General features: G+C 33.7%; 1 protein-coding gene across 9 annotated transcripts in view; it reads right to left on the bottom strand.

Annotated features, from left to right (window-relative positions):
- Positions 1–18,983, bottom strand: part of EPHA5 (EPH receptor A5) — a 493,180-nt gene that overhangs the window by 375,060 nt on the left and 99,137 nt on the right. For all 9 annotated transcript variants that reach the window (XM_020999825.2, XM_078148799.1, XM_020999824.2 and 6 more), the window contains exon 3: positions 15,601–16,264. In XM_020999825.2, the coding sequence (XP_020855484.1) occupies positions 15,601–16,264 (664 nt within the window). The remainder of the gene's footprint in view (positions 1–15,600; positions 16,265–18,983) is intronic.

Genomic DNA, 18,983 nt, shown 5'->3' with positions numbered 1-18,983 from the left:
GAGTGTAGCTCTGTGTTTCAAGTGTGTTTCTTGTAAATAACATTATTGGATTCTGGTTTATAATCTGTTTTATTCTCTTCCATTTAATGTGGAAGTTCATCCCATTCACATTCATGGTTATGATTACTAACTGTGTATTTCCCTTCATACTATTTTCTTCTGTTTATCCTATTCTCTGTTTTTATCCTCTCCATCCTGTATAGTCTGTTTTGCTTCTGAACACTGTATACTTTTATATGCTCTCTTTTATTACCCCACCCTTTCTTTTATCTTTTGTCCTCTCCTACTTCCCTGTTGGGTAAGATAGATTTCTATAACCAATCAAGTATATGTATGTATGCATATATATGTATGCATATGTGTGTATTTTCTCTCATTGAACCAATTTAAATGGGAGTGAGGTTCAAGCACTGACATCCTCCCCACACACTATTTTCTCCTCCACCATGAATTCGACTTGCATTTCTTCTTTTATGAAACATTTTTCTCCACTCTTCCTCTCCTTCCCCTTCTCCTAGGATATCCCTCTTTCTCACCTATCCATTTTTTTTATCATTCCAAAACAATCATTTCACTCCCATGAGGAATTGATGCTGTTTTTTAAGATTCCTGATCCCTTGTAAATTGGTATAGACAATGGAGTTGCAAAACAGTGTCATATCCTAAATCCAGTGCTAACAAAAGGGTTCCTTTAATATCTAACCACTTGCCAAATCTTATTGTCTCTGGCTTGAAATCTGAAGCTGTTGCTGCTTCTATTACCACATCTTAGTCCAAACACTGGTGTTTTATTCACATGGGCTTCAAATCAGCCTCCACACTGTGGCACATATTTCTCTTTTTGATCTCCTTAGTTTTCTGGAACTGGAAGAATATCTCACTCTGATCTTTTTTTGGCTTTACCACCCAAGAATTTGATTTCAGGTGTTATTTTAAAATTGCTTTGAGGGGAATACCAGGAGAGTTTAATTGAGTGCTTTTTCTATTCTGTCATCTTGACTTCACCCCCAGAAGTTCTCTGTGATTTGATGTCATCAAACATTTCCCACTTTATATCATGTTTCCCTGCCATATTCTCTATGTTCTTTCTACATGTCATTTCTCATACTATTCCAATGGCCACCTTTAACTGTTGAATTCCTACATATCCTTTAAAGACCAATTCAAATGCAACCTCCTCCTTGAATCCCTTCTTGATCTTATGTATTAAGAAACTTTTCACCACTGACTCTCACTGAGCATTTTGTTTACATTTCTAACTCACATATCTTGTGGGTTCTTTTTTAAATCATGCTTATCTGTATAGTTTCTTTCCTTCTTATAAGACTAGAAAGTCCCAAAGGTAAGAGAATATTTTATTAGAACTTTGTATCTCTCTTTCCCAGCATATAAAGTAAACAATAAATTTTGAAGTCCATGTTCTTGTTCTGATTTTGTCCAAATATCAACAAATGCTTTACTATTGGATGATGCTTCTATAATACATATTCATCTATAAAAATAACATTTAAAACAAGATATATCTGGGCATAATCAAAGAAAATCAACTAAACAAAAACAACTTGAGATGAAGCACATTGTACCTTAATTGACATAGGTTTATTTTCATCCTGGAAATTCTTGTGACATTCATTCTCATGCTGTTATAATCTATAAGTGAACTTGCTGAGGTATTAGTAAGAAGCCCTAATTCATATTTGCTTAAAGGTCAGTATAACTGGAAAGAAACCCATATGAAAAGATTTCTCAAGAAAGAAAAAAAAAGAAAAAAAGCACAGTTCTAAATATCTTTCATTCAATTATGGTAGAATAACCCTTTGTCCCATCACAGCACTTCTAGGGCTGTATCTCAAAGAAATCATACAAATGGGAAAAGGACCCACATTTATAAAAATATTTACAGCATCTCTTTTTGTGGTGGCAAAGAGTTGGAAATTAGAGAGGATATCCATCAATGGGGGAATGGCTGAACAATTGTGGTATATGAATATAGTGAAATACTACTGTACTATACTATTATTCACAAGGACAATTAAATTAAAATAATAAGATATATGTAAAAGTGCTCTGAAGTAATTGAAAATGTTAGATAAATAAAAGTTATTATTGGATCAATGATTATACACTTAAAATCTTGTATACAACAAGATGTGTTGTGTCCTTGAAATCAGCATTATAAGGAAGAATCCAAAGTGTTTATATTTTGTTTTACTTTTTTGTGGATAAAAGTTAACATTTGTCATTAATTCTTAGTGAATGAGTCTGAAATAGATATCTATCTAATTCAAGATTATTTAACTTGAAGTCCATATATTTAAAACAGGAATTCTTCAAATACATAAAATATTAATATTCACATAAATTGAATATAGGCACACACATATACATGCATACATATCCACATATATAAATATATACTTACTTAAATATGTGTGTATAAACCTGACCCAAATGCCCCCATTCTTCAGTACATCTAATCACAAGACTCAACTACCTCCATCCTGCTAAAGCTGATTATACAAAACCCTGCCGCATATGACAATCTGTAGGTACACACATCCCATTAATGTTATACCTAGCAAGGATCTAGGGACTACCCAATAGTCACAGACTATATCCTGTTGGTCCATTCAAATGTCTCAGAATGTTGCTGATTGGTTGCAGAATCTAAGTAGGCCTAAAAAAGCCAAATTTGCTCTCTAGAAAACTGAAGTTTCTACCATCAAGCAGTCTTCCTGAGTGCTAATAAGTTTCTTTCCATTTCAATTTGCCTACTCACTTTAATGCACCCTCAGTCTTGTTCAATTGCTTTTGTATGAGAGACTCCCTTAGTTCTCAAAGAACCCCAGCTGAGAATTCACCTATCACTTTCATTATTTATCTTTATACCCCTAAATTATTCTGTTAGTTGTGAGTTTGTTTTTCTCAAGTAAAACACTAATAAGTAGAATAAATTTTTGTGCTAATATTGAACTAATAGCATGCTAGACATTGTGGCCTAAAGGACAGAGAGCTGGTCTTGAAATAAGGAAGACCTAGGTTCAATTCCCATTTCTACTAGTTTTTGACTGTATGAAGCTAGGCAAGTCACCTCACCTTAATTCCCCAGGCAATATTTTAAGAATATAAATTGCAGAGAAGTTGCCAGCCTACACTGGTAGAGTAAGTTTCCTTATTTTCCTATAATATCAAAGTTACAAGTTTAGTCCACTGTGTCCATCACTATTCAACTAACAATTTCATTGAAAAAGGGAAAAAATGTTTTTGGCCAATGTATAACCAAAAAAGAAGGGGGGGGGAAACTCTAATGATTCTGTCATCTAATAGCTTCAAGTGAAGCAATTTTTGATCAGCTATAGATGTTAGTATTAAAAAATAATACACAGTTGGATGCATGTACATGGGTATATAATTCCAAGATATTGCTAGCTTGAATAATAGCCATGGCCAAATAGGACATGGAGAAGATTATGAAATGAAAAATGGATAACTTTGATTACATTAAATTGAAAAGTTTTTGCACAAACAAAGCCAATGCAAACAAGATTGGGGGAAAGTAGAAAATTGGGAAAGAATTTTTGCAACCAGTATCTCCGATAAGGGCCTCATTTCTAAAATATATAGAGAATTAAGTCAAATTTATAATACAGTCATTCCTCAATTGATAAATGTTCAAAGGATATGAACAGATAGTTCTCAGATGAAGAAATTAAAGCCATCTATAGTCATATGAAAAAATGCTCTAAATCACTGTTGATTAGAGTAATGGAAATTAAAACAACTCTGAGGTACCACATCACACCTCTCAGATTAGCCAACATAACAAAACAGGAAAATGATAAATGTTGGAGAAGATGTAGGAAAATTGCAACACTAATGTATTGTTGGTGGAGTTGTGAAATGATCCAATCATTTTAGAGAGCAATTTGGAACTATGCCCAAAGCACTATAAAAATGTGCATAACCTTTGACCCAGCAATAGCACTTCTAGGGCGGTATCTCAAAGAGATCATACAATTGGGAAAAGGACCCACATGTATAAAAATATTTGCAGCATCTCTTTTTGTGGTGGCAAAGAGTTGGAAATCGAAAGGATACCCATCAATGGGGGAATGGCTGAACAAGTTGTGGTATATGAATATAGTGAAATACTATTGTACTATAAGAAAAGATGAGCAGGCAGACTTCAGAAAAACCTGGAAAGACTTTTATGATATGATGCTGAGTGAAGTGAGCAGAACCAAGAGAACATTGTACACAGTAACAGCCACATTGTGCGATGACTAATATTGATAGATTTAACCCTTCTCAACAGTGCAAGGATCTAAGACATCTCCAAAGGCCTCATGATGAAAAATGCTATCCACACCCAAAGAAAGAACTATGGAGTTTGAATGCAGATTGAAGCACACTATTTGCAATTTTTTACTTCTGTTGTGTTTTGTTTCCTCTTTCTGGTGGTTCCTCCTATTGGTTCTAATTCTTCTTTACAACTTCACTAATGTGAAAATATGTTTAATAGGAATGTAAACGTATGGCCTATATCAGATTGCATGCCATCTTGGGGAGGGAGGTGAGGAGAAAGGGGGAAAAATTAAAACTCAAAAGCTTATGCAAGTAATTGTTGATGAATCAAAATAAATTAATAAAGTTAAAAAACAAAAAAAGACAGTCTGGGAGGGGAAGACCCTCAGGATTTCTGGCCAGAACAGAAACAATTTATTTGGGGGGTAAGCTATTCATCTCATCACTGGAACTTCCATATGATAATATTGTAGCAATAAAATCTACTAGGTCAGCAATCTTTGGGGAAAAACAACAAAATTTAAAATTTACACTTCCTCTTGTTGAAAGGGAAAAAAAAAACATTGAAAGCTAAACAATTCAACTACTTTGATGTTGGTTGATAGTGTGCCTAATTGAAATTAACTGGACTCTACAGCCCATAATTATATGAGCACCTAGTATATCATCTTCCTGGCAATTGTCTCTTAATTCTAAAAATGTACCAAAAGCATAAGGATAAACATGCAGTTCTTTGTTGCACTGATATATTTTCTGAATTGAGGCCTTTTCAAAAAGTCTCTGTTTTATTTCCATCAACTTTATACTTGCTGTGCAATCATATCCCAGTTGGAGAACTAATAAGTGCTTTTTTATTCAGAGGCACAAGGCTTGTTATTCCCTCTTACCCTGTATTTTAGCATGTACTTTATACCTTCTTCAGTGTGAATGACTTTGGCAGTGACCCTCAATCTAAATCTCTTTCCACCATTTGCTAGAAGTGAAACTATAATTATCTAAGGGCAATTTCAAATTACTACTTCATTTCACCAGCAACTGATGAAGATTAGTGGTCTTGCCTTGCATCTGAGTAAGTCAGCAACCAAATCGCAAGAACACTCAGCAGGCAACTTTTGATTTATGTGAACTCAATTACCTCAGTGAAACATTTTCACTTAAATAAAAAGCACAAATTTACAAAATGGATTTTCCTAACAATTCCAGGCTCTAAAAAAATCAAATGACTCCAAAAAAATTGTGTGAATTTCATTAGAAATAATATTAGGGAGTAAGTAGGGAAAAGGAGTTAGAAAAAAGGAATTGACACAATAAATAATTTATCTCTAAAAATAATTAAGTAAACAAAAATTGATGGTAAATCAATTTACAATTTGCATAAATGAATTTGTTTGCATTGGGTAATTCCACACTGAAATATTAGAGTGTATGTGTATGTATGGAAGTATGCATTTTCAAAAATGCCTTCTTCCTCACCCCTAAAAAAAAGAGAAATACCTTTTAGAATTAAATAATGATCACCTTTTTCAAAGTACATTTTGATTCCTTCATTGTCCATCTGGAAACAATTAGTCATTACCTGAATTACACTTAAACTGACTAACAGAGAAGTAACAGAGAAGGCCAAAATGATCATGAAGAATGAATTAATAGTGGGGAAGGAAATGAGGAGCCAGAACAATTGTTTTATTATAAAACATATTGTACTAGTAACACTATATCATCTACTTCAGTAGGTCTTAAGTTTTATGTATGTCATGGAGTCTTACGACAGTCTGATGAAATCTATGAACTCTGTCTCCACATGATGTTTTTTAAGTGCAAAAAAATGACATTAATATGTATGCATGTATGTATGTATTTGCATATGCATATATGTTTATATACATATACACATAAAAATTCCCCACATGCTAGGTACCAATTGTATATAGAATGGGAAATATATATAAATAAATACATATATAACATAAACATACACACACATACACATAGACATATATATACATATATGTCACAAGATTCACAGGACTAAGATCTGAGCTAAAAATTAAGTAATAAATACTATGATTATGGTCAATACAAATAAAGAGAAAATATTTTTTCTTGCTAATAATAAATAAAAAATAAATAATTTGAAATTAATAGCTAATTGAGGAAAAAAAATCTCCATTTTATAGCATTTAAGTAGTCGTGAATAGTATCATCCTAATTTTGATTATATCATTAAATGCATGAAACATATGGTGTTCATATATGTTACACAGTACATAAAACATATACAAACATATTTAACCCAAACTAAACAACACTTTATATTAGGACTATGTTTTCTGCTCCAAAAACTTGCTTAAAACCATGAAGTCTTTAGGGAGTTTGAGTTTCATGCAATACTCCTCAAATGAGTACTTTTAAAATTAGAATTAAAAAAGGAGCTAAGAGGTATATTTATGAAGAAGATCAGCAGCTCGATGTGGTTAAATTAATTGTGAACTTGAAGTCAAAAACTCTGGGTTAAAGTCCTCACTTAGCTATTTATTAATGCACGTGATTTTAAGCAAACCATTTTATCTCTCTCATAATACTGATACTATTACACCGTAAGAGTGCTGTGAGAATATTAGGATGATATACGTGAAATTGCTTTATAACCATGAAACACCATATGCAGGATAATCTGCCAATACATTTGAAAGGAAAAATACCTTTATTATTTATTCCTCACAACAGCTCTGTGAAAGGTGCAAGCATTTTTCCTATTTTAAAGATAACAAAAATGAAAGTCTGTAATGTGAAGTGACTTACATAAAGTCTCATAAGTAGCTAGTAAGCATTTTGACAGTTTTTGAACATGTCTTCCTGAATCCAATTCTAGCAACTGAGGTAAGTCAAAGCATGAATAATTACCTGCAAATAATGAAAGTACAGCCAAGTAACAAGCATGATTTTGATAAAAAATTTCTATGAGAAACAAAAATTAAAATCAAATATTGTAAGATCTTCAGGAGTTAGGACCATGTCAGAAATTAACATAAGTAAGGCTCAGAAAGCCGAGTTTCAAAAAGCAGGTTATTACTTATCTGAATTAAGTTGGCATAAAACAAAAACAGATGAATTTTATTTCTTCTAAATTCTATTGACATTCAAAGTAAGTTTGATGATAACCTACCTAATTAATAAAAAAAATAGGGTTCATGGGCTACAAAATTTGAAAGTTTAGAAGGGACCTTAGTGGCCATACCCAAAAAGAATTCCTCCTACAATACACAAGTAGTTATTGAACCTTCGTATGAAAATCTCGGGAATCATTGACTCCTGGAAATTGGAGAGGATACTAGATACCTTATAGTCTAGGCTATATACTATTTGTTCAACTCAATTTCATTTTGAAAAATCCTATTTTCATCCTGGAACTTTTGAGGTCTGAGCCACATTTCACAATCAGAATGGATAATAAGGTAGAATATAAAATTTCTGATCTGAAAGAGAACTTAGAAATGACCTACTCTACCTGCTTCCTACCTTGTTTTACAAAAGGAAAATTTAAAAATTTATGAGACCCCAAAACCAAAAGGGTACACTAAATGCTCATTTCCAGCTCTAAGTCCCACTGCACCAAGCTTCAGGTAAAAACATACATCACTTGGCTATTATGTGTCTTTCTCCCCAAGCAGAAAGGACAAGATGACAAACTGAAAATATTACTGGCAATTAGTAGGTTTTAGATAAAAGGTATTTCCATGGTTATCATGTGTTTTGGAGGGTTTGTCATATGCATCCTCTCTAATGAAACTATCATCTATTGCTGAACACACAAGACTTGCTACTTCAGTGACAATTCTTTGCTTTGCTACTCAAATTCTAACAAATATCAAAAGGCTTCCCACTTTTTGGAGCAATCCTTATAAGCTGCTTTTTTTTAGTTCCCAACTCAAGCTTAACAGAGTCTGAGTCACAACAGAGTCTGAAAATGTTGCCAGGGACACATGCATTTTTCCTGAGACCCTGGCCAAGGTGTGCCTTGGAAATTCCTAAAAAGGGGAAAGTCAAGCAAAGATACCCAAGCCAAATATTGTGTTGATACACAGTTCTATGAATAAGGACTCAGGTTGTTAATAGGATTGGGCAGAAAGGATAAAAAAAAACCATTGGGTTATGGGGAAAAAATGATCTATACAGAAGGAAGTCTCTAAGCCTTGGATCTGTCTTGGAGTTCTGGTGGGTGGGTGGAGAGGAGGGGACCAGAACTAAATTTCCCAATCTCACAGATGAACGTCATAAGAAAATATACTAATTAAAGTAGTATTCTTAAGGAACTGCTAAATGTTTCAAAGAAAAACCCAATGACTGGTTGTTTCCCAACCCCCATCCCAGAACCTCTGCCTGCCAATTCCAAAACACTTGGTGGAAGGAAATGTCTTTTCATTTTCTTTCCCCTCCTCTCAACACACAGAGTCAGACACCAGAGTCTTATGTCTCTGGCAAAGTGTTGAAGGCAGAAACTGCAAAGTCTGGACTTATATGTCTGTTCTGATGTCTTGTTGAAAGAAATCATTCTCCAGCACAGCTCTTAAGTGTCCTAACACATATAAATTTTTTTCTCCAAATTGTCACCTCCCACTGTCCATAGTTCCTACTTTTCCTGGGTTATTGCCTTGGATAAATTTACACTTTCACTTCAGCTCTGAGTTGACTAGCAGTATTATAGAACAGGGTTCAATACTGAGAAATATTCAAAAAATCCTTTATTTCTGACTTGGCCAACAGGCCCACCAACTCTGGCAAAACCCAGAGCTTTCTCCACATACTATGCAGTCAGCCTCAAACCACATAAATATGTAAGTATTCAATTGCCTGAGATTTAACGGGAGCTCTTATGCATTTCCAAATTCATAATTTGTGGTTTCAAGTATTCCTTGTGTGCTGTGCCAGCCCACAATATCTATCACAGGAATGATTTTTTAAAAAGAAAAGCAGTATGAAAAAGACTACTGATCTTGGAATAAGAAGACCTAGGTTCAAATACTTGTTCTACCATTTAGCTTCCCTCTGGTCTGGGAATTCACCAAATGTAAGCCACAATTTCCTCCCCTGAAATATTTGTCCTAACTAATTCACAGAGCTTTTTTGAGACTAAAATGAAATAATATATGTGGAGTGCACTTTGTCACCTATCAGCCTGAGTCAAATGTAAAGTATGATCTTTTATTTTAGTTGTATCGGAAGGTTGTAGAACACAAAGTATTTTGACTGATGAACAAGTACTGATTCTATGCATCTGTGTTCTGGTCAGAATTATTGCCCAACTTAAACGCATATAGACTATGTATTCTGAGTCACCTGTGGGTACAGAGCGTTCCTCTTCCTTCTAGAAGAAAAGCCAGTAGGGAAAAAAAATAATCATTGATCTTGTACAGTTCGTGCAATGGGCAGGTCTGACTCAAACTGGTACCCTGTTGTTTGGTGTTAGAATGAAGTGAGATTCTCATTGGTTATTCTGTAGTTAACTTTTGAGGTTTATTTATCAATACCATAGATAGGATGCTCTTTGAATATAATACAGCACTTAGCTTGGGTAAACACATTGCACCCTTCCCCCCACACCCACCCCTTGACTCCATATGGAAACACAACTGGCCAGAAGGGTAAGATATAGTGATTGTGCGATCTTGGAACAACTGTCAAGTCTGAAAAGCCCAAAATCTATATGCATGGGACATTGCATTCCCTTAGGTGACCAGAAACCCATTTCAACATAGTCAGTAGCCACTGGGAAGTTGCCTTAAAGAATGCACTGGCATGAGCCTTGCCTCCATTGTTGCCTTTATGGGAAATATGGAAGACTAACAATCCAAGGAGGGGGTAGTGTATGGAGAGAAATGGACAACCTTGACAGATAATGTTCCTATCAAAATGATGTAAAGTTTATAGTCTTTTCTATTCATAATCTCATTTGAGCCTTATATTAACTCAGAGAGAGAGGTATCTCAGAGTATTATTACTCCCCTTTCTCAGATTAAGAAACTGGTCCTCAGAGAAGTTACATGGAAGAGAAGCAATGTACTACAGGGAGAAAAGTTTGAATTTGGAGTCATTAGCACCTTGGTTCAAACTTGAGCTCTGCCACTTATTAGCTGTATGATATTGGCCAAGTCACTTTACCTATTTGGATCTAAGTAGCCCTCTGTAGCTCTAAATCTTTGATCTTGTCATTCATTTTAAAGAGAAGGAAACTGCAACTTATAGAGGTGAGGTGATTAATCTATAGTCACACAGTATCTAAGAAACAAAACAAGAATATGAATCCAAAATTTAGTTGACTAAGGTCAGCACTTTTTCCACCATTCCAAAATGCCTCAAAGCTTGATTGATTTACACAATTACAAACAAAGGTCGAATATTTTTATTAAAGGGTTGAATCTGTATTTACCCAGAATTTTCAGTGAATGGGATTTTTTTATACTGGAAACTTTTCCACTGGAACAGAGGCTCTTAAATATGTGTATTTGTGTTGGGAAGCATATGGACAAGTTTTCAGAATAAAGTTTTTTAAATGCATAAAGTAAAATGCAAGGTTTACAAAAAATAAATTATATTGCAATACAATGATCAAAATATTAAAAATATTCAAAGATCTCAGGTAAAATACATCTGTACCAGAGTATAATCTCTTTGAAGGTAGAAATCACATATCTTGGATGTCTTAGCATCTTCCATAGCACCTAGCAAAGTGCATTGCAAATAGTAGATGCTAGCCAGTTTGAAATGAATGACTATAAATAGAAACATTAGGAGGTATAAGGAGAGAGAGAGAGAGAGAGAGAGAGAGAGAGAGAGAGAGAGAGAGAGAGAGGGAGGGAGGGAGGGAGAGAAGAAAGACAGTATCAGAAAGGAAGAAAATGAAGCCTGAAGGGACTGGTGAAAAATGAGTACTTGGAAATGTTTTGACTGTACCTCTGACAATAGATAATAGTACAGTGAAAATCACGGAATCACAGCTCCTGTGGTGAAGGGGATCTACTCTGGCCATCTAATTTTAAGGTAAAGAATCTGAGGACCAGAAAGATTAAGCAATTTGATCACAGTTAGCAGATAATACTTCTAGGGTACATACTGTACTCTAGTTTGCCATTGCTTGAACTAAGTTGATAACAACTAAAATTCTTACAACACACTGAAGTTTATGAAGTGTTTTATATACTGTCGCTGTTTTGAGCCTCACAACTCTGGCATAGTACAGTTATTTAGTAGCTACATTTTACATATCAGAAAACCATAAAACAAAGATGTTTAATAACTTGTTCAAGGTCATACAGTCATAAATGTCAAAGGTTGTATTTAGATTGAGTTCTTGCTTCTTCTAAGTTCAGCTTTTTAGGCCCTGTGCCATACTGTCTAATGTCACAGTTTGCTAGAGAGGCTGCCTACGTAAACTCAGTTTCTTCAGGACAGTCTTTCCACTTTATTGCCCCCTCTTCATTAGGAGCAGGAATGAATAAATAAGAAAAGAAAGGACAAGGAAGAGAAGGAGGTAAGTTGCTCAAAGCCTGTCATTGTGCAAAAAGTCATACTACAGCTGTTACAGTATGTTACATTCTTTCCCCTTTCAATATGCAATGTAGACATTTAAAGATTTTCCTCCTAGAGTATATATTTCAAGACAAAAAGTGGATCATTCCTCCCAGTTTCAACAAAGGCAGAGGGATACTTGTTCTTATATCATTGTATCATTATCTAAACTTCCATAGTCATATAGAAGACATGTTACTGTAAAAACAGTTGTGAAAAGGGAAAAAAAACTTAGAAATGAAATTGATGGAATTTGCAGGATTTAAGAAAATGAGATTTGGAAAACAGTTTAAAGCTTCTGGTAGGCTCATAGTTGATACTGTTACAAATGTCGGCTCTCACAAAGAAGACTGCTCCCAGAAACTGATGCCATTTTTAGCATAAAAAATATGTATGTACACATATAGCAGATGTGATGACTTCTTTTAAACCCTGTCATAGACAAAACTTTATCTACCCCTTTGACAAATTTAACCTAGCAGCATTTCAGTAAATTACACATCCAATTAGTAGTTAAATAAAACTTCTGCATATGTTACCATCATCATAGAATGAAGGAATGTAGATGACATGGAAATGTAGTTCTACTTTATTGGTAACTAAAGAGCATTCTACTAAGAAAGCAAATTCAAGTACTTTGGTATGCATTGTGGCACAGAAATAATTAAGGGAATCCACTATAATTTATGGTTTCATTCAGTAGTTGGGTTTTTCCTGAGAAAATAATCAATCTATAGATAAAGATTTTTACAAACTTAAGCCAATTTGACTTGTGAAAGAATAAAGGTATGATTTGAAACATTACACACATGGGGAATTCAAGGAAAGAGGAGGGGTTTGCATGCTCCTCCTTACATACACCTTCATTTCCCACTTACTTGAGGTAAAACAAATGTATATACCAAGTAAGAGACAAATCCCATTTTTTGTTCAGATATTAACTATGAGAAGAAAAAATTGAATCAAAGAATCACAGCACCCATGAGTAGGAAGGTAAATCAAATCATCTAGTACAGGAGTTCTTAACTCTTTGATATCATGGTTCCTTTGGGCCCCTTCTCAAATAATGTTGGATATTTAAAAATAATAATTGAGAGAAATGCTAAATTTCATTTAATGGTTAGTGAAAATAGATATGTAATTTTTTTCCATGTAACTTCACAGAACTCTTGAAATCTGGCCAGGGGTGAAATCACCAGGACTTTATGTTAAAAATACTTCATCTAGTGCATCCCATTATCTGAACAGGAATCTTCTCTACAACATTTCTTGGAAATGGTCATCAAAGATGTTTCTGAAGATTTGTGGTAAAGGGAAACCTACCACCTCCTGAGACAATCCATTTCAATTTACTACAATTTTAATTTTTCTAATGTCTAGAGTAAAGAAAACTATATTTCTAAAAGACAGCCTTCTAATTTTTTAAAGACAGTTTTTTCACTGTCCACTATTGTCCAGATTAAACATCCATTTCAAATCCCTTCAAATAAATCTTATAAGGTATGATTTTTGAGCCTTCTCACCATCCTCCTCCAGATGTCCAAAGTCCTTCCAAGACTGTGTTACTCAAAACTGTGCAAAACATTTCAGAGGTGGTCTAATCCAGAACAGAGTACTTCCTTGTTCTGATATTCAGTATCTGTTATAAAGCTGCCCAAGAAAACATTCCTTTTTTAAAAATTTCTTTTTGTTGTTTATTTCTTTTTCTTTTGTTTTATTTATCAAGTTATAATGTTGAATCACATGGAGTTTGTGGTCCAATGACACATCCAGATTTTCATCACATAAATTTTTATCAAGGCCAGTGGTGTCAAAGTCCAAAATAAACAGAACACTGAACAGCATATTAAGTTAGAAAACCATAAATTATAATTATCTATAATTAATTGCATTCCAAGTTACATTTTAATAGGTTGAGGCCACACGTGGACAGTGAGTCTTATATCTTGAACTAAAGACACATTTTTCCCATCTCATACTTGCCCAGTTGATTTTTGAATCAACCCTTTAGGAGGCTTTCCATATATTGCTGATCAATTTCATTTTGTTAGATTTGTCCCATCATTTTAGCTCATCAAAAAATCTGTTTGGATCCTGATTTTATTACCCAATGTATTCATTATTCCTAACAGCTTATACACAAATTTGATCAGCATGCCACATACGTTTTCATCCAAGTCTAATATAGTATATTGAACAGAATAGTGTCACATCAAGAACCTGGAAGTACAGGACTAGAGAAATTCCTACAGATTGACATTGACCCACTAGTGACTACTTTTGGAGTCCAATTTGTCAAACTAACTGCACCATCACATATCCCACATTTCTTCCATATTGTCCACAAGGATTATTTAGAGACTATGCTAGTAATTTCTGAAATCCAGACATATTCCATGTCTACAGTGTTCTTCTGATCTACCAGTCTAGTAACCTTGTCAAAAAAGGGAAACAAAGTCATTTTTCATTTTCCCAAAGATTTCTCTTTGGAATAAAAAAGTTCAATTTTACCATAAAGTCATTAAAAAAATTCCCAGTGGAAAAAGGGAACTTACTGCACTTTGGGTAAAATGACAGTATGTTCAAATGAAGAGAAGAGCATGCGTGATCAAGATTCAATTTAAAAGGAAACATTCAAAGAAAAAAAGTGAAAATTGCTTTGAAATGACTTTTTTCTTATTGCTATCTTTAAATGATTATTTTTCTAGTAACCTGCTTATTGTATTATAGCTGACACAACTTTTTATAAAATAAGCATGTAATAATAACTATATGTTTTAATATTGAATTATGTTCTGTTTATAAATCATTTCTCCCCTAGATCTTATTTGGAAGTTCTTTTTTAATGCTATCTATATCTATATCTATATCTATATCTATATCTATATCTATATCTATATCTATATCTATATCTATATCTATATCTATGTCTATGTCTATGTCTATCTATGTCTATGTCTATGTCTATGTCTATGTCTATGTCTATGTCTATGTCTATGTCTATGTCTATGTCTATATCTATATCTATATCTATATCCATATCTATATCCATATCCAATCTATATCCATATCTATATCTATATCTATATCTATATCTATATCTATCTATATCTATATCTATATCTATATCTATATCTATATCTATATCTATATCTATATCTATATCTATATCTATATCTATATCTATATCTATATCTATATCTATATCTATATCTATCTATCCACACACACATATGTATATATGTATGTATATATACGTACATATGTATGTAGTACATACACACATACACACGTGTATGCACACACATATACACATACATGCATGCAAGTATGTGTACATGTACATATCTATATATATACATATATGCATATATATGTTCTATGATTTGTATCAGAATTTGAAATATCCAGAAGGACAGTAAAATACAAATTCAAGGAGAAAAACTAGAAGACAATAATCATATGAAATCCTTAGTCCCCTATTTTTTTTTCTTTTCAGAAAGAACTCCAGGATACATTATATTGACATTGGAAATACAGACATTAATTAAGCATCTGAAAAAATGTATAACATTACATCTTTTTAAGAGATACAAACTCCATAAATTAGCCAAGTAAAACATCATTTGCTAGTAATAATTTCATGGAAAAAATACATAAATGAAGCTCTTGAGGTAAACTACCCTTGACAATCCATACAAAAATCTATCTGTAATTGGAAATCCTTACCTTGACAGGTGCCATTTTTCTCCTCATACCCTGCTTTGCACATGCATTTCCCAATTGGAACCAACCATTCTCCTTCAGCACTGCAATGCATCTTGGGTGCTTCGTCAGTCACAGAGTGGTTGACACAGGAGCCTGACACTTCTAGCAATTGAGAAGAATCTGCTCCAGTGATTGTGTCTGGAAACACTGCCAAATTTCGAACCACAGAAGGACATTTCTTGTAGTACACACGCACTGATACTAGAGCAATGCAGGCACCCACATCTTGGAAAGCAAGATAAAATCCCTTTTTGGTCAGGGGCCCAACATCTCTGACTTCTGTATTAAGTTTCATGACTCGGTCACCAAGGTCCAGTTCAGTAAAACTTTCATCTGCAGCAATTGTATCGATCTTGATATATTGGTTTTCTTTGATATTACGCCCATCCTCATCATCAGATTCAAAGTAATACATATTAAAAGTCTCCTTGCATGTCCCAAGTCCTCCTGGAAGGCTATTACAGTCCCTCAGAGTAAACTTGAGTTCTATGAATATTCTGGAAGCACCTTCATTGGAGATCCAACTGGTCAGAAGCCAGTTATTCTGGCTTTGTTCCATAACTTTGCATACTTGATAGGTGTGTATTGGGGCATAATTCTCATCAACTTCTCCAATCTCTTCCCACTATACAGTTAAAAAAAGAGATAACAAATTTCATTAGACAAAAATGCAAATATTAGTTTCTATTATTAGTTTAAGTTTATAGAAATGGAAGGGCTATAAAATTCATTTATTTTTCTTCATATTGGCCTGTATTGGACCAAATTACCCCTCTCCTGCCTCTTACCTATAATCTCCATAGTTTTAGGAACTACAAAAGAAAATTTTCCAAAAAAGACCTTTAAAAGAAGGTCAAAGAAAAAAAGAAGAGTTCTGATGAGAGTATTAGGGGAAAAAAGGAGGCAGAGTATATATTTCTGTGTCTATCATTATGGGTGGAGTTGACATAAAATAAAAAATGGGAAGAAAGGAGAGAAAATGTAAAAAGAAGGAAGAAAAAAGACAAAGAGAGATTGGGGTAAATAAAACATAATCTCCATGACTAAAACTTCTAGTTACTTCAATAAATATGATATAATTATGTACAGTTAACATACATGTATTTTTGGTCTAGAATTAGAATTACATTACTGTAGGTAACTCCTGTGAAGAAAGTGCCTCTACCAATGTAGATCAACAACTGTTGTTCAATGTATAGTCTTAAAGTGTTCTTCCAGGTGAACAACTGGCTAATGTGTGCAAAAGATGGGATTTGAATCAAGTTTTACCTCTCTATCCACTATGCTATTCCTGTTTCTCTATTACAACAATGTGTATTGCAACAATGAAATAGGTAATAAATTCACCAATGGGTTTTGTTGTGTATAGGCACTATATGTTTCTTCCTAATTTGGATAGATTTTATCTAGCTATCTTGCTATGTGCATAAATACAGAAAGCCTGGCTGTTCCCACATACCAAAGTTATTTTTTTCTGGTATCTTCACAATGCACTAATTCTTTTCTACTGATGATGAAATCCTAGTAACCCTAGGTAGTAAATCCTAATAGAAACTCCTGGTGCCATGGAGAAATTTACTTCGGCACTTCTGTGGAAATGTAATTTCAGTGGTATGGATGATCACTCTGCCAACAGAGGAGAGCACCAATAGAACTTAGTAGACAGTCTTCAAGAGTTTCTGGAGCCTAGAAAACATATCACCCTTAAGCTAACCATGTAGTGGATGTCCGAACTTAGATAAACGTTTCCTTGGAGACAGTCTACTAACAGGGATATACCATGGAAAAAAAATTACCTTTGGGGAAAATCAGATTTGGCTTTATTCACTTCAGTTCTAAGTGTATCAGGGGAATTGAATTAAACAGACCAAAGAATGCAATGACCAATAATACTTCCAGAGGATCAATGATGAATAATTTGATTCATTTTTTGAGAGAGAAGTGATGGACTCAATATGCAGAATGAGATATACATTTTTAGAACGGCCACTATGGGGATTTGTTTAGGTTGATTATGCATATTTTATAAGGGTCTTGTTTTGTTTCGGTTTTTAAAGGAGAGATGAGAGAAACAAGAAGATAAAATGTTTGTTAATTTTTTAAATGTAAAAATAAAATAAAAGTAACAACATGTCAAAAAACCCCACAGCGATGAAATAGTACTGATCCAGAATTTGTGATTTTGTTATTCCTAGGAGCTTTTTGGAATGAAAAATATTCAAACTTATATATTTAGATATTAAATACAGTATAATTTTCATATTTCTGGTCAATCCATAAACAACTGAAGAGGAAAAAGACACATGTAGAATGAAAATAAATTGTAATTGCAATTTATTTTCATGATTTCATGACTCACTATTTCCACTTGGTATCAAAATTCTAACACTCATCAAAGATAGGGCAGATTAGAAAGCACTAAGGAGGTAAAATTGATTATTTCTGCAAGCTCACAATGGAAGATATGAAGATTTTCTCATGGAATCCACCTTACATCATTTTACATAAGCTATGTTGTTTTCTGGTTAATTCTCAAGTATGATTTTATCCACTATAAGAAAGTGCAAATTTTGTCTGAGCTTGGACAAATCAGCTTTTTGTTCCACGCTCTGTGACAACTCTGATTTCATATTTGATTTTTTTTCACTGAAAAGATTTATGCTCAAACTCCAATTATTCCCAATTTCTAAGACTGATATTTCATGCAGAAGGAATATTGCAAAGGGCTAACACATAACATAAATGAGACAAAGTAGCAAAACTAACCAAGAAAATCCTCAAATTAATATAACTTAAGATGCAGTTAAACTCATTTCCTTCTAATGAAATGAAATTGAAGAATTATATTAGAAAGCATTGAATTCTTTTCTTCTATCCACAACAAATCAAGTCTATCCACAGAATTAAAACCAAAATGCTACATTAATTTGGTGCTAAATGTTTCCTCTACGTCTTTAATAGCCCTCAGAAAGAAAACACAAATGGGTTTCAGCAGTATGGTGTTAAATCATTTATGGAAGACCTATTTCTGCATCAGATATTGCAGTAGGACACTTCAAGCAAGTTAACAGACCTGGAGGCTGCAGCAGACACTGAGAAAATGATGGTAAGCAATTCACACACTCAGTGCATGCAAAAGCCCAAGATACCACAAATACTATTTAAAAAAGACAAGCTGCACAGCACTTGACAGATCTGCTCAATAGTCACTTGCTTCAGGTGCTCATTTTCAAATATGAGCATAAACATCTTATTTCTCTACATGATCTCAATTAGATGCAGAGAATCCACAGTTTCCTACAGTAATAGATACTAGGTTTCTTTTTATTTTTTTTTTCGTGTAA

The sequence above is a fragment of the Phascolarctos cinereus genome, unplaced genomic scaffold, assembly GCF_003287225.1.
Source record: "Phascolarctos cinereus isolate Bilbo 61053 unplaced genomic scaffold, phaCin_HiC Scaffold_9;HRSCAF=440, whole genome shotgun sequence".
NCBI classification, from domain to species: domain Eukaryota; kingdom Metazoa; phylum Chordata; class Mammalia; order Diprotodontia; family Phascolarctidae; genus Phascolarctos; species Phascolarctos cinereus.
This window is presented reverse-complemented; position numbering and strand designations above follow the sequence as displayed.